We start from the raw sequence: 27,889 nt of genomic DNA, 5'->3' as shown, positions 1-27,889 counted from the left end.
TAGAGTTGGTTCTTGGAGGCAGATTTTTTTAAATTTAAAATAATAGGTCAAACTATTTCTATAATCCAGGGGAATCAGTTTGTGCATTAAGAAGCATGTGACCCTGCCCTTTCTATTCAAATTTCCCACCAGAATGTCCTTTCCTATCCATTCCCTCACCCCACTGCTGCCCTATGGCTAAAACGTCCTCAATCTCCAATGCTCAGGACAAAGGCCATCAAAACCTCTCCAGATTCCCCCAACTAAAAGCAACCCTGGACCCATAGGCTCCATCCCTCTGTGGGTGGCTGAACCCCCATCACTGTTGTTCATCACTTTGCCGCACAATGAACCAGACACATTCTAAATGTCATCCACAAGCAGGAAGTAAAATATGGTCACAGACACTGGCTCTATGATTCTAGAAATTTGTACTCATCAGTTCCCATTGTCTTATCCCCTGGCATTTTTAAATCTTTAACCCCAATGTTTGGCCCCAAACCTTTGCTCTCCTAGTTCAACAGCATTGGCCCTGGTTCCTCCCCAGGCCCACCTCTCCCTGGGCTACACAGCTGGTAGGATTCTCTAGCCCAACCCCTCACCTGCACTCTTGCCAGGGGGAATGTCTCAGCCATCGGGGAGCAAGTGCCATACAAGCATCTAACTCATGCTATTTCTGTAATTTCTCTTCTCCATTACAAGGCCCTAAAGACAGGGTCTGGTTCTTTTTCATCTTTGTGTCTCCAGTATGCAGTCTAGTTCAGTGTGCAAAAAGGGATGTCCTCAATATTTGATGGATGAATGAATGAGGGGAGAAAATGGCTACATCTAATACCCTTGGATCAGACAACCTGGAAGGTCAACAGTCTTTCTACAATGAAATTTTTGTTCTCATAAACGTAACACTAATATCTGGGGCTTAATTTTTTAGTTATAACCAGACTTACCCTAAGGCTGATTTTTTGCACTTCCCAAGAAATGACAGATGCACCATAATAAAAACAGTACTGTTGGCAGGGTATAACTCTGCCATAGAGGGGCAGTTGGCTGGTCAAAGTCCCACCACCCTCTCCCTAACCGCCCTGGGAGTTAGGGAGACAGCAGTTCCCCAGAGGTAACAGCACAGAAGGATCAGATATGAATACCAGACCCCCTACTTCTCAGGACTCCAGGGGCAAGTTGCCTAGCCTCCAACTCCGCACTTTCTTACCCAGAAACTCAGAGCATTGTTGGAGAGAATGAACATGACCATATGGTGACGTGCTTGGCCTAGGGCCTGCAAACAGCAAACACTGGACTAACAAAGGCAGTTATCCTCATTGTCTTCAATTTCAAGATAGCATACTAACCTTTAGTGACCTCCAGTGAACGTCACCTCCCAGTCTCCATGCCCACCATACACACTTCTGATTCTGGACTTAGCTGTGGGACCTGCATTGGCCAGTACCACATTCAAATGTGACATGAGTCAAAGCTTGATAAACACTTGCACACTGGGGTTTGTCCTTCTGTAATATCCCCTTTTCAGATTTTGTTGCCATATAATGCTTTAATAGCATGAACTTTAGGCTATACGGATTGAGGTCCTAGAGGATGAGGGGCCATCTTGGATGCTCCAGCCAACTGCAGTGACACAAGTGGCCCCAGCCCATGCCCCACAAAGGAGAAATGAGCCACCCCTTCTAAGTTGTGCCCAAATTGTAGAATCTGAAATAAATAAATGGCTGTTTCAAGCCACTGTGTTAGGCATGGTTTGTTACCTAGCAATAAATAACAGGAACTGTAAAGCAAGAACTGGGTATGATCGATAGCCACAGAATAGAATGCAATCCATTGGTCTGACATTTACTTGCATTTTCTAACCTGATGAGTTAGCCACCCCTGAGCAATAAACCACGACAGGTTATTCTTCCCGTCCTGTCCTAACGTCAAGCTACTCCAAAGAAAAACACACACAGAACATCTTAATTACAGCATACTATACCTAAAACGAGTACTTTGTATTTATCTTGTTAAATTTCCAGCTATGGCTCCCCTTGAAATGCATTACCCTCACCAGAGAAGGTTCTAGCACTTCTCTCTCTCTTCTCCTACATGTCTGAGAGAAGCACCATCTGCCCCTGGCTTCCTCTGCCATCTGTGATCCCTGGGAAATTCTTTCCCAGTTCTGAATGTGTGTGCATGCACAGTTGTACATTTTTCTGGGAAAAAGATCCATGACATCAAATTCTCAAGTTAAGTGTGATATAGAAAAGATTAAGAGCGCCAAGTAAGATGACCTTCCTCCTCCAACATTCTTTTGGAGACTCTGCCTGACTTTTAAGGAAACATGGCTCTCAAAATTCAGCTGCTCTCTGCCTCTTTCATTGCTTTTCCAGCTGTTTTGATAACACTGAAATGGATGAAAGAAAAGAAACTCAATTTGTTGGGCTTGGAAAGCCAGTGTGTCTGGAGTCAGCTAACAGGTTCCTGTGCACAGAAACAAGGTCTGCTGCACCAGCCTGCCCATCAGCGGGCATTGTCTACTGCAATCAGACTCCCATTCAAGCTTTCAAGCCAAAAGGAAGACATTTCCTAATTAGATCCCGAACGGTCTGCAAAGTTGGAATTCTCGAATTTGAGTCCATTGTTGTCCAATGTTTCTTCCTTTGAGCCCTTGCCTTCCCCTTACCACAGCTGAGGAAGCAGTGAGAATAGGGATGGAGAGTCCTGGCTCTGGATCCAGGCTGAGTTCACAGCCCAGCTCTACCACATTAGCTACTTAACCCAGGACAAGACACTAAGCCTCAAGCGTCCTCCTCAGCAAACAGAGGTCAAAGAATCTCCCTCATAGAGGTCTTGTGAGAATTAAGTAATCTAGGAAAACGCTTCACATATAAATGCCTCAATAAATTCCCTACCATTATTAGATTTTGCTATTTATAAAAGAATACAGTAATAATTATCACGCAACCAGGTTTCTTGAGATAAAAGCAAACCTGGAAGGATAACTATTCCCCACATTTACACCTCTCAAAACCAAACCAGGTCCCAGTTGAGATCTCTGGGCTCATGGCAATGTTTGCAAAGCCTCAAAGGCACCAGCTGGAGTCCAGCGGTGGAGGCGCCCAGGCCCACTGCTTACTAGCTGTGCTGGAGGTGCTGTCCGTTTTCCAGTCACCGCGTCTTAGCTCTGTCCTTGGGGGGAAGACGCTTTTCCTGGGGCCACTCTCATAGACTCCAAACTCCACCTTCCCAGGTAGGTGCTGTGAGTGCCGAATTGGGACTGTGATCTCCAAGTCTGGAATGAGGAAAGAAGAACAAGCTGCAAGATAGCGGACTGTCATCTGCCACACTGCTCAGGTGCTTCCCCTCCAACTGCCTCCTGTACCTGAGTCTGGAGGGCGCCTGGAGGGGAGGGAGGAGCCCTGGATTGTTCTCTCACTTCAGCGTGGAAAAGCCCCAGAATCAAGTGTGGCTTGATTTGCCACACCTGGGAGTACAGGCTGGGAGAACATGAGAGGGATGGTGAATTTGAGAAAAGGGCAGAGACACACTTCCACATCCGGGAGTGGATGGCATGTGCAATTAGGAAGGCTTAGGCTCCTAGCCCTGCCACTTAGAAGCCTTGCAGCTGAGTAACTAGCTGGATTAGTCCCACTTGGGGAGAGGCTTGTACATACCATGGTGCTGTTCTGTGCACCAGGCTCATTCTAAGAGCTTCCATATTTTAGCTCATCGGATCCCCATAACACCCAAGAAATCAAGGGTATTACTATCATTCTTGACAGAAACTAAGGCACAAAGAAAAAAAGTCACATCCTCATCATACAGCTGAAAGTGGCAGAGCTGGGGTTTGAATCCTGGCTTGAGAGTCCAGGCTTTTCCCCACGCCGACAACTGATCACTCCCTTTAGTCCATACAGATGATGGGTGGAAGGTGGGCAGCCCATGCCAATGGCAGGGACCTAAGGAGCTCATGAAGAAGGCCCTTCAGTCCCAGGAAAGCACTGACTTGTGAAGTTGACTATTGGTGAAGATAGACTATTGCTTTGCCCAGTGAAGCTTTGGCCTGATCTATTCGCTGGCTAAGCCCTGTCAGTACTTTTCTCTTTCATTCTCCTTGGATGTCCACCCCTGGGTTCTCAGTACAGAAACAGCTGGTGCTGAGCAGAATGAAGTGTCTCTGTTCACCAATTTCCTCCCCAGCCAGGTGTGAATACAGATCAGCTCCTGCCTCAGGCTTCCCTTGCACTATGGCCTAGCCTCTGGGAGGCTGTGGAAGCAAGGACAGACAAAAGCTCTGGGACTATGTGTTTATCTCCACACAGCTTCCTCCTCTGCCTCTATTCTTCCAGGGGACTGTGCACGTGGCAGGAAATTCAGAGGGCTGGAGTAGAGGTGGCTCTGTTTGCCAAAGCCAGAGGCCTGCCAAGAAGGATGAATGAACTAGAACAATATGAAAGAGCAGTGCCAGGACAGGGTAGAACAAGCCACATGATAAACACTCTGTACACAGAACACTTAAAAGGGTGAATTTTTTTCCAGTCCTGGGGTTTGAACCCAGAGCCTCGTACTTGCTAGGCAGGCACTCTACCATTTGAGTTATGCCTCCAACCCTAAAAGGGTGGATTACTGATTTCTATAGGCCCAAGCCTTCCTCATTCTAGAGACTCTGGTTCCAGGTGTACTTACTATAGGGGGCTGTAGTTCAAACAGCTTTCAGCCCTTTGTGTACCACAGACTCTTTTCCACATTCCAGCTCTCTGGATTACACTGTGTAGAAGCACCTCCCAAGTTTAAAGTGCCCTGGACACAGCACAAATGGGGCCCTTCTCACACAGGGCAAGCCCTGGGGTCTCAGAGCCCACATGACACCCCTTCTTCTTTTCCCCTTTCAGCTTTGACCTACATTTAAAAAAAAATCACCTTTTTAAGGGAGGTTCTTATCCAATTAATTAACTTTAAGATGGCAGTTTTCTACCCTCAACCAGTTCTCTGAGGAAGATTCCTCAGAACACACAGCAAAAAGTTGGGGGGTGAGGGTGAAAAGTTCAAAAACTCAGGTAGAGCCCATCTAAATGTTTACAAAATCCCAATATGTTTAAATGAAGGTACAATGTCAGGAGTGGTTCTCATTATTATATTGATTAGTACTCTCCCAAAATGTGCTCATCTGTGTTATTACTCCCCTTTGAGCTCTCCATTCATAGATAAATAGGTATAGCCCCATGAGAAACAGAGGTACAGAGTGGTCCCAGATAGTAAAGTGATTCATTCAGTGACAAAGTGGGGATAAGAACCCGGCTTCCTGGGCCTCCACCTGTTCTTCTGCCTCACAGGACACACCCAGAACACAAATATTGATTGTCTTCTCTGTGGGGCCTGGGTATCCTCCAAGGCAGGGGTGCCCTGGCCCTTCACCAATTTCCTGTACCATCAACACCCTGCACCAGCCCACAGAGTCAAGTTCCTCCTGGGCCTAAAGACAAGCTGGTGAGTTCTCATTACCAGAAGTTTAGTTTTCAAGGCTCTTTGGTGTTCTAACCCATGTTAAAGAAAAATAATAGTTGTTTTTCCTTTCTGAGGCAAATGAAGTTTCCAAATTAAGAGGCAGGCCGTGTTTAGAGTGGGTTACAATCTTAGAAAAGGTCCTGAAGGCAGAAATGCCACTCATCTACCCTCATGTTCCTATAGAGTACTGTGATTGCTTTCCATGGTTTTCTCACGCTTTTTTGGATCTCAAGAAGCATAATTCTTTCCTATGGTGAGAAGATCAGCTCAATGCAGAAAACAGATTTTTTTTCTTCTTCTTCTTTTTTTTTTTTTTTTTGGCAGTACTAGAGTTTGAACTCAGGGCCTCATGCTTGCTAGGCAAGTACCCTACCAGTTGAGCCAATCTGCCAGCCCAGAAAACAGATTTTTAAAAGGGGCTACAATAGTCCCAGCTGAGTAAGGGGTCCCAACCCTTACTAATCCACTCCCTTTCCCCCCACCCCAGTTCCCACCCCACCCCACAAGCATACATATAGCAGCCTTGGGGCCTCCTGAGGAGCTCCAAGTGAAAACCCATGTAACAGGTCATTATAAGCTAGAACGTACATGCGTAATCAAGGCTTATGGAGTTAACTAGTAAGTCATCTCTACTGAACCATAATTGATGCCTTCTCTTTGCAGATGATCTGATGAGGTCCTTGGGCCTCAGTCTGAGGCTTTCTCTAGTAGCCAAATTTTGAGCGCCCCTCCCTTAGCAGTCCTCAACCAGTGACTGAATGGAGCTGGTGCATAAATGCCCAGCTGCCTTGCTCCTTGGACAGGATAACTCTGAGCAAGTGTTCTCCATCGAGTTCTTCCCTGTCTCTCTTCCTAGCCCACTACTGTATCCTCTGTGATCACCTTTCACACCAGCTCTTGACTCTCAAATCCTTGTCAGGGAAGGAAAAGTTCTAGAAATGGAAGGGTTGAATGTATTTCATGCCACTGAATTGTACACTTAAAAATTATTCAAGTGATAAATTTTATTATGTATATTTTATCACAATAAAATTAAAATGAAGTTTCTCATGGGGATGATGGGTAGAACATTCTCCCCATGTGGATTCAGTGTCTGTTATAACTTGGATCTGGAATGTCTACCCAAATGTCCATGTCCTCAGGACAGTGCTATTTTGGGAGATGGTAAAACTTTTAAGAGGTGGGGTCTAGTGGGAAGTTTTGGTTTGGGGGCATGCCCTTGAAGGAGGTAGTCAGACCACAGCCCTTTCCTCTTTCTCTGATTTCCTCCACCATGTACTCTCGCCGTGATGTGCTGTTGCATCACAGCTCAAAAGCACTGGGCCAACCAATTCCAGAACGAAGCCTCCGAAACTAGGAGCCAAAATAAACCGTTTTTCTTCATAAATTGACTGTCTCAGGTGATTGCTACAGTGATGGAAAGCTGGCTAACACAGAGTCCACTTATATAGAGTCTGACCTTTTAATAGTCATGACATTAATTAAAGCCCCTGATTTAAAAAAAAAAAAGTAAAAATACCTAACCCTCCAAATTCCTCAGAGGGTCTGCTTCTTGGAGAGTGAGACTCCTTCAGAAGCCTTTAGACATTGACCTTTCTGACTTAGACTGTAACTACTAGTGTATATAAATCACTTATTCAGAGCCTGATTAGTCTTGGGTAAATTTGTTATTTGTTTTATTTTTAAAAGTATAATAATAATATTTATTGATTGCTTACCATGAGCATTAGACAATGTTTGTTCGTTTGTTTGCAGTACTGGGGTTTGACTCAGGACCTACACCTGGAGCCACTCCACCAGTGCTCTTTTTGTGATGGGTTTTTCCAAGATAGGATCTTGTAACTATTTGCCTGGGCTGGCTTTGAACCACAATCCTCCTGATCTCTGCCTCCTGAGTACCTAGGATTATACAGGTGTGAGCCACTGGAGCCCAGCCTAGACAATGTTTGATAAAGGTATTATATATATTACTCATTAATTCCATTTTTTGTTTGTTTGTTTCTTTTTTGGGACAGGGTCTCCCTATGTAGCCCAGGCTGGCCTTGAACTCATGACCTTCCTGCTTCAGCCTCCTGAGTTCTGGGATTACAAGTGTGTAGCCATCCTCAACTTGAACTTTGTATAATGTTTCAAAACTTGTGATTCTAGGACTCCGCCCTGGATGGTAAGACCCAGTCCAGTCTCACTCTGGAAGCCTCTGCCCACGAGGGCATGTGGGAGTCTGTGTATAATTGCAGGAGCAGATAGTTTTTAGCATGCTCCCATGTGCCTGGCACTGTGCTAGACACCGTTTATACCTGGATTCCTCCTTGAAGCAACCCTCATTGGATGAGCACTTCCACTTCTGCCATTTTGCAGATAAGGACTGATGCTCAGGCAGAGAAGTATCTTGCCCGTGGTGCCTACCTAGCAGTGGCAGAAATTCATTCCCAACCCTGCTAGCCCCAGTGTCCATGCCTGTACTTCTCTGTATGAGTGTCTGTCTTGCTTCAATATCTCTGGTGAAACCAGGTGGAGCCCAGGGAAAGAAAGATGTGGTTACACCCAGAAGGTTCAGTTCTTGAGCTCAGGCCGCTGACCACACACACAAGACTCTAATGCTGCAACTCCTGGGCCTTCAGACACTGAAGACACTGGGGCACTGCCAAATCACAGGCCTCGTGGTGCTGCCTGTATTTAAAAGCTTGCAGTGTTTCATTTAACCAAGCCTTCTATCTTTGAGCTCATGTACTCTGTTTTAAAAAGCATCTCAGCCCTCTTACTACCTAGAGCCCTATATCTGACCCCAGGATGACTCCAGACCTGGAGCCAGACTTCCTGCTTTCTCTGCTTTCTCTTCCTCTTCACCTGGAGGGCAGACCCAGGCATGAGGAGTCGTAACATGGATTTAAAATCCAGTCACTCAGGCAGAGGTCTTCAGATGAGCTCTCTGATCTTCTGCCACGGCTTAACCCTTCTTTCTTACAGCAGTCAACATTAACATGCACTAGCTACTACCTTCTACAAAACACCGTGCTAGGCATCATGGGATACAGCTTAGCAGGGAAAACCAGACCTTCATGAATAAAAAGATCACTAACTCATAAGCTTACATATGGCAAAGTCAGCAACTCATAGGTCTCTGTACTTGGCTGGGTGCCTGGTACTCAATGAATGTTGTGGACTGAATGAATGGTGTCACCAGACATTTTACTGAAAGCAACCATTCTAACAAAGACTTCATGAGTCTGTCGGTATCCTATAGCGCATACTCCCTGGTATTCGGCAGAGCACAACAGAGACCTGTTCTTGCCCTCATGGAGTTTACTGTTGGAAGGAGGTGGGATGCTGGCCCAAGCTATGAGAAAAGAAACGTAAGGTAACTGGCCTGTGAGAAAAGGCGACAGGAAGTGAGTTTTGGAGGGCTCATCTTAGAAAATGGCAGAGAAGGCCTCTCTGAGGATGAAAAAAGAGCCAGCTGATGGAGATGTGGGGAAAGGCAGGAGAACAGCAAGTGCAAAGACCCTGTGGGAGAAATGCTCTTGCTTGTTAGACCAATAGAAAGGAGTCATTGGGGCAAGTGGAGGATGAGCTGAGGAGTCAGATCATGTGAGGTCTTGGAGTGGATCAGAAGCCCTGGAGCCCAGGGAGTTTTAATTTTTTTCAAAAAGATCACTGGATCCCATTTGGAGGATGAACTACAGAGGGCCAACAGTGGACATGGGGAGACAATTAAAAGGCAAGTGCCTTAGTCCCACCAGGAAATGATAGTGGTTTGCAGTTGTGGCACTGGAGAGTCAAAAATGACCAGGTTTAGAATGTGCTTGGGATGCAGAATCCCCAGGAATAAAGGAATGAAGTAATAGTAATCAGAGCAGTGATAGAGAAGTGCCAGGTTAATAGAGCCATGGTAGGTTCTCTAGATACTCAAATGAGGACAGATTATGCTGGCCTGCCATGGTCCAGGAAGGCTTCACAGAGAAGGGGCTCCCAGGTGGGGTCTTAAAGCCCATTTTATGAAGGAAGTATGAAGGAAGAAGCCTGTGGTGGGAAATGTCCCTGTTTAGAGACCCTGGTGTTACCAGCCTGACCCAGTTCATAAGAAGTCACCTGTTGATGGCAGCTGGATGCAGGCTATGGAAGTTGTACACAAACAGGGCTAGATTTTAGCTTATTTCTTTATGTAACGGGGCTCCATCCAGGATCTGAGGGCCTCAGCCTTTTCTTCCAGATCCTCTTGCTAGAAGGCTGGCCAGGGTAGAGCACCAAGTCCTGCCATGCCAGAAGCATGCAGTGCGGACAAACATCAAGTCCTTACTCAGGGGTAGTGGTGCCACATGGCTGACATCTAGGGGATGGGTTCAGTGGAGTAAAGGGAACCAGTCCACAGTGTACACAACTGGAGTTCATGGCCCTGCTGCTACACAGTGGGCCCTGGGCTTCTGAAGCAAGGTGTGGTGCAAACACTGGAGATAGAAGCTGCCTCATTCAAGTTAGAAACACACACTATATGGATGGGGCTTTCTCTTTACTCTGCTCACGTATGTCCTCCTAATTGCTAAGGGTAGAATCAGGCACCTGAGGAGAAAGTCCTCCTTGAGTCGGAGAGAGTTCTATCCATTCGTTTACTCATTTCTGGGTGTTCCCATGTGCCATGTACTATGGTGTTTATAGAATCAAGGAGTAAAAACCATTGTCTAGAAGGCCCCCACAGTCCAAAGGGAGACACAGATTATAAACAAGTGATGAGCAAGGAGTCTGCCCACAGCAGAAAGGAGAGTCAAGGGCAACAGCCACTTCCCCCACAATGCACCACCCCAGAAAGCCACATACCTGTCTGCTTTCCTGATTTTTGTTTCTCTCTCTGTCTTCGGGTGATGCTATCTCTTAGCCGTTTAAGATTTTCCTGGAAAAAATTGTTTATTTTTTAAGCATACATCACATTAAATAACATTTTCAAGATGCAAATGAGGCTCAGCATAGCAGGCCCTCAGAGAAACCCAAGTCCTCATTGAATTAGGTTTGAAAATAAGACATTTCTTCCACAATCGGGTGTATCCCCACCCTCGGGTTCCTCTCTCAGCCTATAACTCAATGATATTCTCCACTGTGTGCTAAGTAGCCAAGTCCATCTCTGACTGCTCACAAACACACTGTATCTATTCCTGCCTCTGACACTGTGTTCTCTCCTCAATCCCCTGACCTTGAGGGATGGTGATTCCTCTCCATGAGTCTGTTCCAGGCCTTGGTCAAAGCCACCTCTGAAGACTGCTCCAGCCTTTAGTGTTGTCCACACCAACCACTTGGCACTTGAGCTACAGTGCCTTGCATGTGTGTGTAGGTATGCATGTGCATGTACATATGTGCACCTTGCCTCCTCAGTTACACTTTGGGCTCTCCAAGGACAAGAGACCAGGCCTTGTACCTTTCTGTAATCCCGCCATCTAGTCCACTGTAGTCATTCAATTAATGTTGAATAGATATGTGAAGGACAAGATCTGTTTCTATTTTAATCAGTCTACAACAGCAGTGTCTGAGCATCCTAGGGATATTACACATTTTAGCATTCAATGCCCTGGGAAAATGTCCAGACAATTGAGCAGAGGGTTCATGTAAGGAAGTCCCAGGAAGCTAGACTGGAAGGGCTGATTGGTTTGCACCTTCAGGCTAAGGAAAAACTCTCCTCCAGAAAGCAGCTGGGAAATGTACAGTTATGGGGTGGACATGGTACTTGGACATGGAACAGGTGGAGGCAAGGAGACCTACCTGGAGATGAGATAGCAGGACAGATGCAGACAACAGAGATGACAATGGAATGTGGCTGGAGGAATGGAAAGATACAGGAGGGAAAAAACACCATAGAGCAAGACTGGATAAAAGGGGGCTGGGAGAAGAGCTGAAGAGATCCTGAATTCTGCCCTGGGGGTCTTTAGGAGACGGCAGTGCAATAAGCAGAAAGAAGGAGTCAAGAACGGGAAGTAGACCTGAGGGATGGTTTATTCCTGGACACATGGCAGCTCTAGGGTACCTTAGGAGGACATGCCCAGCTGGCCATTGGAATCCTAAGACTAGAGAAACAGACTCAAGAGTCACCTGCACAGAGAAAGAGCTGAAGGGAACTTGTGCACTGCCCATTTATGGAAGAAAGGAGTAAAGGAGACAGGGAAGCTGGGAGGGAAGGAAAACTGGTGCCTCAGGAGCAGCTTCCACACCACCAGCTCTGGATTGGGGAGGCTCAGGAGGCACCAAGAGGCTGATGGGGCACAGAATTATGTGTGCTCCCTTGGACTGGGATTTTCTGCCATAATGAAAATGAACCCCGGTTGTCTGCTGCACCCAGGAATTCTAGGCAAATTCATGGGAAAGGAAGAATCCTCTTAGATATAACTACAAAGAGACAACTGACACTTAGTAAGTATTTAAAACTGTGCACCAAGCACGCTAAGGGCTTTACATGAATGGCCTCTACCACCTGGTCCTCTCCCTTCACATTTCAGAGGTGGGAAATGGAGGCACAGCAAGGCCAGGTCATCCAGCTGCAAGTGGCAACACACACATCTGTCTGAACCTCAGTTTTCTACAAAATGGAAGCCATGATACTTCTCATGCATAGCAAGAGGAACAACAGAGATCAGAGCAATTCAGCCAACAGCACAGTGCCCCACCCCCAGGCTGATGTGAGAGCTGCTGTCAACCACTACTGCTTTCTGATTCAGATCCCCACTTCTCACCACCTAACCTGCCCCCAGAAAATGTGCCGGTTGCTGGTTCCTCACCTCCCCTTGGCCCCAGGAGCTGGGAATTCGGAGTTAGAATACATACCATGGAAAATGGGGAGAAAAAGCAGTAATTCCAGGGCTGACTCAGCCACTCTAAGTGGCCTTGGGCATGTCCCTTCATCCTGTGGGCCTTCCTTTTTACTATGTACACATAGAATTATATTCATTGTCTAATAATTATTTGAATTACATTAAAAACATGCAGTTATATATTCTTATAAAAACCATTAAAACCTACAGCTAAAGCAAGAGTCTCCTGTGACCCCCTCATTCTCTAATCTCAGGCCTTCCCAGAGGGAAACACTGGAATGGGTGTGTGGCAAACCCTTCCAGATATCCAAGTTCTCTTTGAAGGGTGATCTCTGTGAAATATCTGGCACTAACAGAAAAGAGAGACTCTAAAGAAAAAAACTGGCAAGCAGAAGTGGGGGGGCCAAATGCAGAGAGAAGCAGCAGAATTGGGGGTATAGCAAAGTCTTTGTTCCTGACCTCAGTCTCAAGGCATCCAGGAAAGTCATCCAGCTCTCAGCCAGGGGAATCATGGGGTTCCAGACAAGAGGACACAGATGCACACTCACTGACTTAGGACACCCAAAAATGTTCATAGGCACCGCCTTCAGAGCTCAGTCACAGCAACACAGAAGACAGAATGACCCCACTTTCCAGAGAAGAAGTGACATGCAACCAATTCCACAGTGACAGTGCTGGCTACCTGCTGGAAGCGAAAGGACTCGGATCGTTTCTTCTGGTTGAGCTGCCACTCTTTGAAGTGCAGCACGGCCTCGTCCACGTTGACAATGCCTAGCTTCACCTGCTCCTGCAGGGTAATGAGCTGCCGCTGGCCTGGCGTTTTCATCCCCGCAAATGGGTCATAGATGCTCGACTGGGGCCTGTCCCTCCATGGTCTCACGGGCGGCTCTGGAAAGAATGGCAGAACTCAGCTTGACAGCTCCCCACTGGGGAGAGCAGGCTCAAGGAGTAGGGGTAACACAGCTGGTCACAGGCTCCAGAGGACACATCCACAGAAATAATTACATGTGCAAGGAAGAAGAGGGAAATATGACACAGAATCAGGAGACAGGAAGGCTGCTGATCTTTCACAGCCTATCACACAGAAGTGGACAAGGCTGCAACACTTAAGGGAGGTGTGAGTCTGAAGAACCCGCCAAGGCTTGATTTGTGAGGTGCCTTTACATAAGCGTTTCCAGAGTTGACACTATGACATTTTGGGCTGGACAATGCTTTGATGTTCAGCAGCATCCTTGGCTTCTACTCATGAGGTGCCTTTCCCTGGTTATGACAAGCAAAAGTGTCCCCAGACATTGCCAAATGTCTTTGGAGGAGGGAGAGCAAATTTATTCCCATTTGAGAACCAATGCTTTAGACTTAAATCCACTTCCAGAAAATAATATACAGAAAAAGTCCAGCCAGGACGCCTCTTCCACCCCCACTCCCATCCCTGTCTATGCAATGTTTGTAGACCAATGGGCATGAAATGCCAGGGTAGACTGAAACACCTACAGAATTGTGACCCAGGTCCAACTATAAATTAGGTGCTGGGTCCCAGCAGGTTAACCTTGGGTTGTTCTGTGCCAGCCTCTTTTCCATACTCCACGTACTATTCTCCATTTTGGGGAATCTAAAGTCAACCCTTCCTCCCCCGTGCAGACTATGATCCCAGTTCTTTGGGAAATTAGCTTCTTGCAGAGATGATAGAGCCACTGGGACATGTGAGGACAATGTGACATTTTACTGCTCAACTCATGTAGGGGTACTTGATCCAAATCTCACCAGCAGGACTCCATTTGGGCATTGTGATTCAGGACATGGCAAGAAGGAAAAAGAGGCATGGCCTTACTACTGAGTACTGAAAAGACTTAAAGAAGCTTATCCATCCTTCTGCCCAACCACTGGCCCCTCTGTCTATAAATACTCACACCCTTCTCTCAGGTTTGACCTTTACAAGGCTGTCTTTAACGGAATCAGGAGAAAGGATGGGGAAGAAAAGAAAATGCAAAAGTCAATCAGTTCTAATTCTTACTACCGTCATCCTTCGGGGATGCCTTCAAATGCTTAGATGGTGTCAAGGCTACTTTTCAAAATAATCTTCAATGGGATAATATTGAATAACTCTATTGAGCATGAGAAAATTAATCAAGAAAAAAAGGAGCAGTTAGCTCCTTGAACATCCTCAAAAAGTCTTTGGACAAAAATGGGATATCCACATTGTTATCCAGTGACCTTTTAAATCAAAGTTGAACCAAAGCATAGTTGAGCTGCTAAACATAGGGTAAAGAGATATATCATAGGTAAAGACTGGGTGATGGGCCACCCCTGGCATCAGCCTCAATGTTTAAATTGTACTTTTATGGACACTTTCTGGTATATAAGTGACCTCTACACAATCACTCTGTATAATAGTTTAGGGCACCCCAATCTTGTCCCCTCTCCCTTTACCGTCAGTGAATTCTCAGACAATTCCACCCTAAAGTATCTCTTGGGTCTATTTTGCATGCCAAGGAGCTGTTATTACACTTGGAAATCCCTAAGGTATGAACACCCCTACACCCTGGAAGTTTAGTCCATAAAGAGGACGCTGAGGACAAGATCTGGCTTACCTCTTCTCATGCTCTCTGAAGAAATATAGAAATTCCCAGGCCGCTCTTGACTTCTTTCTGCAAAAACTGGGAGAGAAAGAATATTTTGAGTAAAAGCCAAGGTTTTTCTTTCTTAATATTGTATACATTTACAAAAATTTTTATCAAAACCTTGTGTAAAACTGGGCACCAGTGGCTTATGCCTGTAATCCTAGCTACTTGGGAGACTGAGATGGGGAGGATTGCAGTTCAAGGCCAGCCCAGGCAAATAGTTCACAAGACCCCATTTCAACCAATAGTTGGGCACAGTGGTGCATGCCTGTCATCCCAAGCTACTCAGGAGGCTGAGATTGGGAGGATCACCTCTCCAGGCCAGTCCAGGCAAAAAAAAGTCCATGAGATCCCATCTCAAAGAAAAAAGCTGGAGGTGGTGCCATGTGCCTGTCATTCCAGCAATGGCAGGAAGCACAAAATAGGAAGATCAAGGCCCAGGCTATGTGGATAAAAAACAAGACCCTATCTCCAAAATAACCAGAGCACAAAAGGCTAGAGGTGTGGCTCAACTGGTAGAGTACCAGCCTATTAAGCATGAGGCCCTGAGTTCTAATCCCAGTACTGCCTTCCCCCCAAAAAAATCTTGTGTAAAAAAAGTAATGAATGTAAACGTATGGCCACTGTATCTATAAATCATAACTCCAAGAGAGGGAGCAGAGATTGTCAAAGACAGGCCAAACACACAAGCTCTTAAACTTAGAAAGATGAAAGCAGGCAGAGGACAAGATTAGCAAAGAAAAGGATAAAGGGAGCAAGAGCAAGGATGTATACCCTGGAGTCCTGAAGCACCCATGGAAGACCTTGAAGCTTGAGATTAAAAGGAAGTACCTATCACATAACAGGTCAACTAGGGCTGCAAGACAGAACTCCAAGCAAACAGATAACATATGTGTACAGCTCCAGAGGGCCCAAGATGAAGTCACTCATGAGGGACAGGCCCATAAAAAGGACAGTGGGAAGTGACCAATACTCCCTTAGTGATAGGATGGCGTGGCCATTACAGCTCCCTGAACTTTTAATGAGACCAGCTGTATTTAAACCCTGGCTCTGCGGCTTATGAGCGCGTGATCTTGGCCTGACCTCTCCCTTCTTGTTTCTCACCTGTAGACTAAGGGCAATAATAGCATCTCCATCAGGTTGTCCTAAGGATTAAATGAGCTAACACCTGGAAAGTGCTTAGAATGATGCCTGGCTCACATAAGCACCCGATGTTAGCTTTCATTATTATTCACAGCTAAACTCTGAAAAGAAGTTAAAACCCAATTTTCCCCAATTTTTACTGGGGAGGTAGAGAGCTTAGCATAGTGGCTAAAAAACAGGGCTATGGAATCAGAGTCACTGGGTTCAAGTTCCGGCTCTTACGTGGTGGTTGAGTGGCCTTGGTTAAGTCTCCATTTCCCCACCTGTAAACTGGGGATTAATGGTCCTGCCCTAAAAGGTTGTTGTAAGGATTAAAGGACATTTTCCAGGTAGAGTACTCTTGGTAGATTTCAATAAATGTTAGCTATTAAATTAATAGTAACAACAAGAAGTGTTTCAGGAGATAAAAGGTCTTGTTTGCAACTGTGTGTGAACATCTCCAGGATAGCCAGCACTGAATCTCATTGTTCCTGATCTAGCTCCAGAATTTTCCCCAAGCTATGACCCTATCTCCTGGGGATGGATGGAGAACACCCAAGAAAGGACAATGGTTCAGAAATCCAAGGGATCCAGAAAATTTCTGTTAAGGAGCTCCAGAATCATTCCCTGCGCACTTGCCTTTAGAAATATATGGTTCATTGTCAGGTAGCTGGTGAGAGCCAGAAGCACTGGCCTCTGGCCTGGGCACAGGAACGGGGGGCCTGCTGGCCAGGTCCACAGAAAAGGTCTCATCGTCATCCACTGTATGATACACATCTTCTTCCCCATCAAGATGGTGCTGATCTCTCTCCAAACTGGCCATTCCCACACTTTTGCCTAGAAACACAGAGAAAGGTGACTGAGAGCCGAGAGCAAGCAAATTGGGAGAGCAGTTATGAGAGCAGAACAAGTGACTATTCTTATTGGTACAGTACTGGCCTCTGGCAAAGGGCTTCCCCTACAGCATCTGCAAAGCAACTGTGAGAACACCAACTTCATTTGCTACCCACCTGTGCAATTCAGGATGTGAGCTCCAGGCTTCATGGCTTCAATTTTATTACTAGTATTTTACTACTCATCCCATTAGAACTAAGGGAAAGAAGACAGTTGGAACCACCCCCTGGTGTCTGGCAGCAGTGTGAGGATGTGCTAGAGTTCTCACCACCAACGGCTCTAGCATCCTCCTTGTCCTCCTCAAAACGGCTACCCTAAATGAGTCCTGAGTACTTCTTCCATGCCAAGAACTGCTCTATTACTCACATGATTATCCCCTTTGATCATTTATCTTGTTTTGTAGATGAAGAAACTTGAGAATTAAAGATTTAAATAACTTGTCCAAAGCCCCTGAGAGCCAGGGTGGTGCCAGAAAAGCTGGCTCTGCACTGACTTAACTCCTATCATCTCCTGTGTCTTCTGCAACCTCTGCTTCCTCTCTGCTCTCCACAGACCCAAAACACTGAGGACAAAATTGCCTCCTACCCTCTGCCCACTATGACCTCTCAGCCCTCAAGTTTTCTCTGCAATGTTCTATTTCTTCTCCCTACCACCATTCAGTCAACAAATCCTTATTAAATGCCCATTTGAGATACAGGAATAAATAGAGCTTGGGTTTTCTTTCTATAGAATTTGCAACCCAGTGAGTTATTGGGAATTTATGTTTTCATTATGTCTTTTCTGAGTTGTAGGAAGACTGTACTTGGCTTCCTGATGTTATGGGAGCAGAGGATTGAGCAGGCTGGTCCCAACCCATTAGAAAACTCTATTTCCTGAGGCTCTGCCTTCAAGATAAGTTTTCATTTATCTGCTCATCTTTCAGCAAGTTGTAAAAGGTGTGAGGAAACTCTGGGGTAGTGTGTCCAATGTTAACAATATGAAGTGTCCTGGGAAAGCTGCTGGCCACCCTGCAGGGTAAGGGTGACTTGCATAGCAACTGCCTTTCTCTCAGTGTTTCCAAACACACTGGCTTTGGTCTACTTCTTAATTCCACCAAACTCTTTCCTGTTTTGGGGTTCTTCTGCTTGGAAATGTCTTTCCTCCATATTGTGCCAGGCCAAACCAATGTCTCCTCTAGATCTCAGCCACCTCAGAGAAGGCTAACTGAGTAGCCAATCCAAATTGGTCCATCCTGTTATTTACCCTCACTGTGCCTTATTCCTTTGCCCTACCACCCTACCACAACATGCACTTATATGTGCATTACTGTAAGGGCTACTTCCTGCCTCTCTCCCTCCCTAGGCTGTCAGCTGCAGAACGGTAGGCACTACCTCTGGCCACTGTGCGGTCCTAGAGCCAAATATTGGGCCTTTCCTACAATAAGTATTCAGTAACATTCTTAGAATGAATCGATGAATGCATTCTGAGTACAATGTGCTCTCTCGGCCAAAGCATCAGGTTTGAGCCTCCCCAGTAGTCTGCAAACGGTGCCTACCCTCCCTCCTGGCACCTTCCTGATCTGGGCTGAGCAAACCCTGGGGAACATCAGTCAAAATTTAAGTCTGCTACATTATCAGGGTAAGAAGAAGACTTTTCTTCTGCAAGGAGAAGCTTTACAGCTTCAAAAAGCAAGAGTGCCAGACTCAACAGCTTGAGAACAAATAGCGTTTATTCCCTTAGCAACAAGGACATTTGTTGGAAGCCCTCTGTAAGCAGAGCCCTTCTTTTTTTTTTGGTACTGGGACTTGAACTGAGGGCCTACACCTTGAGCCACTCCACCAGTCCTTTTTTGTGATGGGTGTTTTCAAGACTGGGTCTGAACCATGCTCCTACTGATTTCTGCCTCCTAAAAAGCTACAATTACAGGTGTGAGCCACCGGTGCCCTGCCGGAGAACCCCTTTCATTAGAGGACTGTACATCAGGAGTCTGTTGTGGCTCCCTCATTCTTTCAGCAGCTACAATCACCCCCAGCGCTCCCTTGGCTCCTGCTGGACAAATAGGAAATTTGCAGGAAGGCTTGCCAATCTCACCCCAGCTGCCAGGCTCCCTGGGACCAACAAAAGCTAGGGATGCAAATGAGAAAAATTATAGGAAATGTGCTGCCCAGTGTTTAAGGTTACCTCACAGGAATTCAATTCCGTGTTATTGGGTCTCTGACAGAGTGAATTCTGAGCCTGTTTCTCAGCTTCTCCCACCATGATCAGATCATACCATTTAAAATAATTAATGAATGAATTAAAATTGATTATGATCCAGGTACTGTTCTGTGCCAGGAACTGCATTTTATTGAGAACAGAAAGTTAACCCCTACCCAGAACTCTTTATAACTCTCTAGTACTGACTAGCTAAGGGACATATGTAGGGGACAAGCCCTCACAACCCCAGGCCACCTGTCCCAGCCTCATCTCCATACTTTCCTCCCCACTCTTCATAGGCACTGTAGTTTCCAAATTAATTCTTTAGAGTTTCAGAATTCCAAAATATTCTTCCAGAATCTTATCAGATAGAAATGAAAGGCTGAGCAGAGGGATTGAGAACGGTTCCAGAGCTATCTGTGTTGTAGAGTAAGCCTCCATGTAACATTTTGTGTGAAAGTAGAGGTCCAGACCCCGTTCATATGCCCTGGTGGGAATGTAAGCTTGGAAGATCAAAGGAGAGCAATCTGATACTGTCAAAATCACAAATACACATTTCCTTAGACCCAGCAATTCTATTTCTAGTAACTTATAGTACACATTGTCTTAAGCGTGCAAAAAGACATAATATACAACAAAGGTACTTACTGCATCAAGGAAAAAAAAAGCTCAAGACAACCTAAATCATCTCAATAGGAGACTGATTAAATACAGAAGATAATGTTACATATATGGAAGATCAGGTGGCTGTTCAAAATTAATGTGTGTGCTAGCATAATACCACTTGGGAACAAAAAGAAAAGGAGATATACGTGTATAATATTAACATATCCCAAAATTTTCTGGAGCGTCTAGGGTACAAGAGAAAGTTTTTTCATTGCTTAACTTTTATGTATCACTTAATTTTTGCATATTACTTTTACAGCATGTATTACTTTGATAACAGTAAACAACATAGCAGCAGAAACGGGGTAACAGGGAATCAAAAGACGGATCCACTGTTAAAGACCAAAAAAAGTGCTGCTCTAGATCTGAGGTTCTCAAAGTCAGTATCTGGACCAGCAGCCTCAGCGTCACTGGGAACTTGTCAGGAAAATGAATCTTGGGCCCTGCCCAGACTTGATGAATCACACACTGTGGGGTGGGCCCAGAAATCTGTGTTTTAAAAAGTCCCCCAGATAGATCTGATGCACACTTAAGTTTAAGAACCAACTCCAAAGGAAAAATTCTAGAAGCACAGTTCTGGAGCTGACGTGTTGAACTCCTACCATGTGCCCTCCAATAGTGCATGACACGTTCCCATTGCATCATCACAGAATCTTAAGAACATTACCATGACCAACCTAAGCTTAGGGTAAGTGGAAAACCAGGATCAGACAACCCTGGTACCAGGTGCTGGTACAAGAATTGACCGAGTGATCAACCCATGACTGCCCAGAACACCCCTCTCAGGGAAACACTAGGTTTAGATTAAGAGTCAACAAACATTTTTTTAAAGGTTTAGATACTAAATATTTCAGGCTCTGCAGGCCAGTAGTCTGTCTCTACTACTCAACTCTGCCCTGGTAGCATAAGTAGCCATATACGATACTAAATGAATGGGCATGGTGTGTTCCAATAAAACTTTATTGACAAGATCAGGCAGTGGGCCAGACTGTGGTTTGTCTGCCACTGCTTTAGAGCTTTTCCTTCCTCTTTACTGCCCACTTGTCCCTCCTGTGTCCCATCCTCTCAGCAGTCTGCTTCCTACTGCTACTTGACTGACAGACCCACCACAAATTATAAATGATTGAAGAGCATTAAGGAATTAACCTTTGAAACCTCCAATAATAATAACATCAGCAACAATAATTATATATAAGCCTATATTAAGGGCTTGTTAGATGCCTGGCCCCAGTGTGAGGCTTAATATACAATAACTCACTTAATCTTCACAATATTCATCTCATTTTACAACCACAGAAACTGAGATCCAGGAGCCTCAACTTCATAAAACATATATATATTCTCTTCCTTCTAGAAAGTCAAGTCTCCCAAGGGCACTGATCACAGGAGCCTCCATCCCCACCATCCAGAGCAGTGCTTTGCACATAGCAGGTACTCAGTAAATTTCTGTCAAATAAAAATAGATGTGCATTTAAAAAGAGGTCTCTCTGGAGGCAACTTGGTTTACCCAAAGGAGTAGCTCCAGTCACAGGAACTTCCACCTATCTAGGCAGGTAAGCCACAGGCACACCCTCAGTCTTTTCTGCCTATCTATAATAGGCTGGTTCAGGAGAGGTCAGGGCAGGTGCAAGGGACGTAGAGTGGCTTTGTTCACATCCTATACCATGTGTGTGACAATTTGCTCCCCAAGCTGCATCAGGCAATGTCTTTCGCTTGTTTCTTTTTCCCTGTTTTTGCTTCCCTGCTCAACTTACCTTCTAAAAACTTGCGGATCATAGAGTCTTTAGTGGGCCGAGAGCAACCTTCTCCAGAGACTGGTTTACACGTACTGGCCTGAAGCATTTCGACATCTAGAAGAAAAGAATACTAGGAGTTGATACGCTGTTCTTCCCCACAGGCAAGGAGATCTCATAGATGGATTTATAAGGCATGGCAACTTTCATCAGAGACTCAGGTACTCTTCCATCTATCCATCCTTCCATCCACCATCTCCCCTATAAAGACACCCAGTAAATATGAAACAAACAGGAAAGCAACATTCACAACCCCCAGGCCCTTTCTTGAACCAAAAGCTCCAAAAAGTTTATTTGAACTTATTTAACATATATGCTTATTTGAACTTGAAAATGTAGGTTCAATTTTGAAATATACACACTACAGCATTGTTTATTATAGTAAAAAATGCATGCAGAAGCATCAGAGAGTAGATAAACTATGATTTGCTTAAATAATGGAACATTAGGCAGTAATTAAAAAGAATGCACTGGAGCCACTTCTACCAACAGTTATATCCAAAAAACATAAAAGAGTGAAAAAGTTACATACAAGTGATCATAATATGATGTTGTTTTTGTGCAGTTTGAAGACCTATGAAACCACACTACAAATTGTTCATGAATTCATAAATATGCAGTATGATAAAAATATGTAGGAATGCTAACTGTTATATTCCTGTTAGTGATTACTTCTGAAGAGGGAGGGAGAAGATTCCAGAGACGGTTAACAGTAGGCTGCACTGGGGATCATGACGTTGAATTTTAAAAATCTCAGACAAGAAAAGAAATAAATAAATAAGTATACACACACACATATTTTCAGGAATATATATATATATTCCTGAAGATTTTGATGAATCTGAAGAACCGGAGTCTTTAAAAATACATTTTAGATATTTCAGATGGTACCCAAAGGAAAAAAATAAAACTCTATATTTGAATTTGCTTGTATATATAAAAGAAACTCTGGAAGGAGAAATTAAGATCAATGGTTTCCTGGGAACTGAGAAGATGGAGACAAGGAATAAAGTAATTCCATTGGTCACCTTTTTATATTTTATACTTTTTAGCCTATTCAAGAAAGAAAAGGGCTGGAGGCATGGCTTAAGTGGTAGAGCACCTGCCTAACAAGTATAAGGCCCTGATTTCAAACCCTGTGAAAGAAATGAAAGAAAGAAAGGAAGGAAGGAAGGAAGATAGGCAGGCAGGTAGGCATGGTGTGACCCTGTCTATGTTACCTTAGTATCCCAGAAACACACAAAACAAAAGCCAACCTCCTTATTTCTACCTTTTTGTAGTAGACACATTGCATTGAATATAATGTACCTTGGCATCCTCTAGCCCAAAGCCCTTTGATTCCAAATGGGGAACCAGTTAAGTGAATCATGACTGCTCTTGTCACCCCTAAATTCTACATCATAGGTAGTAGAGATTGGGGTGACTGTAAGGATTCTGAAGCATATTTAGAGTTATGTTAATCTTTTTTTTTTCTGATAAGAACTTATACTTAATTCATTCTTGAAAAATTCCAGACCAGGGAAATTCTAAGTAGAACGTGAGCTTTTCAGTTTAACTCAAGTAATTATGACTTTATAGAACACCTTCCTCATGGCATGAGGTAGTTGGGAAGGAAAACATGATCTAGAGGCACCCCGCTGGGAACCTGGTAGTCAATCAAATCCACAAATATCAGTCTGCTTCTTCCACTTCTTCCATTTTTCTGGTCGTATGACTACATATCAGAAGTCCTATGCCATCTAGTCTTTTAAGGCCCAACGGGGTAGGATACTGGCCAGAAATGCAGTACCAAGAAGCATTCCTTATCTGGTGCCAGGCCAGCAGGCCAGGTGCAAGGAGGTGAGACCCACAGAAGACAGTGCAGGAGCTACCCTAGGGAAAAGCCTTGTGTCTCACTGAAGCACCATTTCTCATCAAGTCGCATGCCAGAGTCATTGCCTTGAGAAAAACCCAGAGCATGGGCCCCTTTCAAGTATTTATAGCTTTTGTACAGCTCCTCCCAGGTCCAGATAGAATAGAACCAATCAGAGGTCATTTTTATCTTAAGTAATGTTGCCTAGAAACACAGTAGACATTTGGCTCTTATCAGGTTACCAGGGTAACAGAACTAGGAAGTCAATCAAAGGTCAAATTCTCATGCAGAAAGGAAATGATAGCTGTTATATTAATTATTTGTCCATAATTACCTTGGGTCAAGTTGTTTCAATTCTCTGAGCTTCCCTTTTCCCGTCTAGAAAATGGTGATGATAATACTATGTATCTCATCAGTTTCTTGTATTAAATAAGAAGCTTGCTGTGAGTGTAGAATAGTGTCAAGCATATATGAAATGCTACTGTTACTATTATTGTTATTATTACTATTATTTTTATTAAATCCTATACCCAGGATAATGTCCTAAGCAGAAGAACAATTCAAAAAGGAAGACTCAGGGCTGGTGGAGTTGGCTCAAGTAGCAAGTGTGGGGCCCTAAGTTCAAACCCCAGTACCACCAAAGGTGGAAAAAAAGGTAAAAAAAAAAGACTCAATTTACACTTCAAAATTTTTTAGGGCTGGGGTGTTGCTTAGTGGTAGAGCACTCACCTAGCATATTCAAGGCCCTGGATTCTATCTCCAGCAACATAATTTTTTTCAACTGACACATAGTAATTATATGTGTTTATGAGATGAGTATAATAATTTAATACGTGCACACAGTGTGTAATGATCAAGCCAGATTGCTTAGCATATCCACTTCTTTAAACACTTAGCATTTCTGTGTGTTGGGAACCTTTGAACTGTAATCTTTTAGTTCCTCATAACATATATAATCAATTGTTGTAACTTGTAGCCACTCTATTGACTTTAAAACTAGAGTTTATTATTTCTATGCAACTGTATTTTGGTACCCATTAGCTAACCTTCCTCTATCACCTCTCCCCCCATCCTTCCTAGCCTCTAGTGACCACCATTCAATATTCTACTTCTGAGATCAACTTTTTAAGCTTGTACATACGAGTGAGAATGTGAGTGTCTGTGTTTTCATGCCTAGCTTATTTCACTTAGCGTTCTGCCCTTCAGTTCCTTCTATGCTGCCACAAATAACAGGAATGATTTCAAAACAGTGATTTCATTTCCTTTAGCTATATATCTAGACATGGGATGGATGGATCGATCATTGCTAGTTCCTTTTTTAGTTTTGTTTTTTTTTTGAGGAAGCTCCATACTGTTTCCCATAATGGCTGTAGTAACATTTGCCCACAAACAGTATATAAGAATTCCCCTTCCTCTGAAACCTTGCCAGCATTGATGTTTTGATCATACTTATTCTAACCTCATTGTGGTTTTGATTTGCATTTTCCTAAAGTTTAACAATGCTGAAATTTTTCATGCATTTGTTGAGCATTTACATGCCTTCTTTTGAGAAATGTTTATCCAGATCATATCATTTGCCCGTTTGCTAGTCAAACAATTTGGGGTTTTCGCAGTGACTTGTTCACATTGCTCACATATTTTAACCATTGTTCCTTTACTAGATGAGTATTTTCTCCCACTCTGCAGGTTGTCTCTTCACTCTGTTCTTCCCTTTGCTGTGCAGAAACTCGTTAGTGTGCTAGAACCCCATTTGTCTATTTTTGCTCTTGTTGCCTGCTACACTTTTTAAATGGTAAATTTATTTGTTTAAACTCAAGTCTTCTGCCTTTATAGTCATAAATACTTATGAGTTTATTCTAACACTTGAATTTTCAAATATGTTCTCAAATATCACATTTCATATTTCCTAATAAAGATTTATACCTAACCAATATTTTTATACTTGGATATAATGAAATCATCAGGGAATCTTTTTTGTACTGATGCTTGAACTCAGGGACTACACCTCGAGCCACTCCACCAGCCTTTATTCTGTGATGAGTTTTTTTTTGAGATAGGATCTTTCAAACTACTTTCCCTTGCTGGCTTTGAACCATGATCCTCCTGATCTCTGCCTCCTGAGTAGCTAGGATTACAGGTGTGAGCCACCGGCACCAGTTTCATCAGGCATCTTAAATTAACAAATGTCAACTTTATTTTACTTATTTATTTTTCCAGACAGGGTCTCGCTATGTTGCCCAGGCTAGCCTGGAACTCATTATTTAGCTCAGACTAAGCCTGGGAACCTCCTGCCTCAGCCTCCCAAGTGTTGGGATTACAGGCATGGACCTGGCACACAAATGTCAATTCTTTATAATTGGATTAATTATGGAAATCTGACTCACAATTAAAGCTTGCTAGGCATTTTCTTTATCATGGCTCCAGAACTCTTAAGTTTTCTTGCCTCCTTTGCCAAGCCTCTGTCAACACAGAGGCTCTGTGTCCATTTGCCTGTGCCTTCCTAGGCACATCATGCTCTTTTTTATCAGGCCCAGCAGTGAACACCATGGGGCAATCCTAGTAGCTCTTTAGTCCTGCTGGCTCAATTGTGCAGGAAGGATTATAGGTAAAGACTGACCTTAGGGACAGACCCTAGAGGTGGAGGATATGAGAGGATATGGCTGGACAAACTCGATTGGGTGAGGGTACACAGAGGAGAGGAAGGGATACGCAGACACAGGAGGAGATAAAGGCACTGAAGAGCTGAAGCCAGCTGAATGGTCTGCATTCAGGGGACATAAGTCAGAGAAAGGCAGCAGCTGAAACCAGGCAAGCAACAGAGGCCCAGTATGCTGGCCACTGAGCAACCATGAAGGTTAGCATTGTGGCCAGAGGCGTGGACTTTGGTATCCTGGAAACCTAGCTTCATAAGCTGGCTCCAATTCTTGCTAGCTCTGTGTCCTTGGGCAAATCACTTGATATCACTAAGCTTCTCTCTTCCCATCTGCAAAGTAGGGATAAATGACGGGCCAATTGAGACAATACTTATAAAATGCTTAGCAGCAGTCCTAGACGTCAAGTAGTCAAGGTCATTATTCTTACTATGTTGAGGAACTTAGTTAGCAAATTTCGTTTCCTATGGCTGCTATGACAAATCACCACTTAAAACAACGCAAATGTGTTATCTTACAGTCCTGCAGTTCCAGTCTGAAGTGGGTTCTCACTGGTTCAAAATTAAGGTCTATCAGGGCACATTTCTTTCAGAAAGCTCCAGACAAGAATCTGTCTCTGTGCTCTTTCCAGCTTCCAGAGACCACCTGTGTTCCTCCTCTTCTGTCTTCAAAGCCCACAGGGTCAGGCAGAAAGCTTAGCTGAGCTGAGACCTCACCATGCCATCCCGCGTGTCTGTCTTCTGACCACTCTTCCACTTAAGAACGCTTAAGACTACAGGGGACTCACACAGAGAACCCGGATCTTCTCCTTTTTCTCAGGGTCAGCTACTTCACACCTTAATTCCACCTGCAACTTTAATTCCCCTTCGCCATGGAGCCTAGCATAGTCACACATTCAGAAGCATTATTCTGCTTTCCACAGACAGAACCACGTATCAGGCGCAGTCAGCTGCCATGAATCTCTTCCCTTGCTGAGCTGACACAGTGAGTGGGGGACAAGACTGAGGATGCACTCCAGGAAGTCCATCACGTTTATACACACGGGGCAGCCTGTCCAAAAGTCTCTGGATGTGTGCACTGCCTTAAGTTACCTAAAAATTATTTTGTTTCCTTTCACAGTATAAATGAAAGGATTCTCCCTATACTTAACTGAATATATCTTTGAAATAGACCACGAACAGCAGATACATGTGTGCGCCGCATGTCCCTATTCTGTACTCAGGGAAAAATATCATTAATCAGTCATCACATTCTTTCTGATCTCAATCCTTTTCAACACAGCACCCAGGCAATATTGAGTGGCAACTGGCACTGGCACATAAATTACTTTAAAAACACATTTGCCATTCATGTATTCGGCACTAATATGGAGGTAGCAGGTGTTACTTTTGTAGTAACAAATAAAAGATACTTAGTTGTTTGGAGTCAGCAAGTGACGAGACCCTCTTATGGTCTTAATTTGACAACACTTCGTGTCTATATGACCCAGGATGACTGAGTAACACAGGAGTGACTGAATATATAGGAAATTCTGTAGGGAAGGGAGTCTGTTTCCAAATGAAGAAGGTTTCGTAAAGGAAGTAGAACACCACATCCCTGCATCCCAGGATGCTGACAGCTTGTATTTCACATTCCAAGCCCTTCACCTTCACCATGTGCCAGCTAAAAATGAACTGGAAGTGCCAACTTCTTTCATTTCAGCAGAAAAAAACAACAGCAACAAGGAGACTCTGGGTCATAGTCCCCTTCTGGAAGAAGCAGCTGCAGACTGACAGCAAACTTTGAGTCAATCAGCAAGGACCCATTCCTAGAATGCAAGTAGTTTGCAAGATGAGAGACTATACCAGAAGGCATTTAA

At 44.2% G+C, this 27,889-nt stretch overlaps 1 protein-coding gene across 1 annotated transcript in view; it reads right to left on the bottom strand.

Annotated features, from left to right (window-relative positions):
* Pik3ap1 (phosphoinositide-3-kinase adaptor protein 1) overlaps positions 1–27,889 on the bottom strand; it is a 107,085-nt gene that overhangs the window by 12,964 nt on the left and 66,232 nt on the right. The window contains exons 9-14 of the mRNA XM_020181407.2: positions 21,490–21,585; positions 16,640–16,837; positions 14,849–14,914; positions 12,943–13,148; positions 10,285–10,357; positions 3,104–3,259 (exon numbers count right to left, since the gene is read on the bottom strand). Coding sequence (XP_020036996.2) covers positions 3,104–3,259; positions 10,285–10,357; positions 12,943–13,148; positions 14,849–14,914; positions 16,640–16,837; positions 21,490–21,585 — 795 coding nt within the window. The remainder of the gene's footprint in view (positions 1–3,103; positions 3,260–10,284; positions 10,358–12,942; positions 13,149–14,848; positions 14,915–16,639; positions 16,838–21,489; positions 21,586–27,889) is intronic.

Source organism: Castor canadensis, chromosome 7 (genome assembly GCF_047511655.1).
Source record: "Castor canadensis chromosome 7, mCasCan1.hap1v2, whole genome shotgun sequence".
Lineage (NCBI taxonomy): Eukaryota > Metazoa > Chordata > Mammalia > Rodentia > Castoridae > Castor > Castor canadensis.
This window is presented reverse-complemented; position numbering and strand designations above follow the sequence as displayed.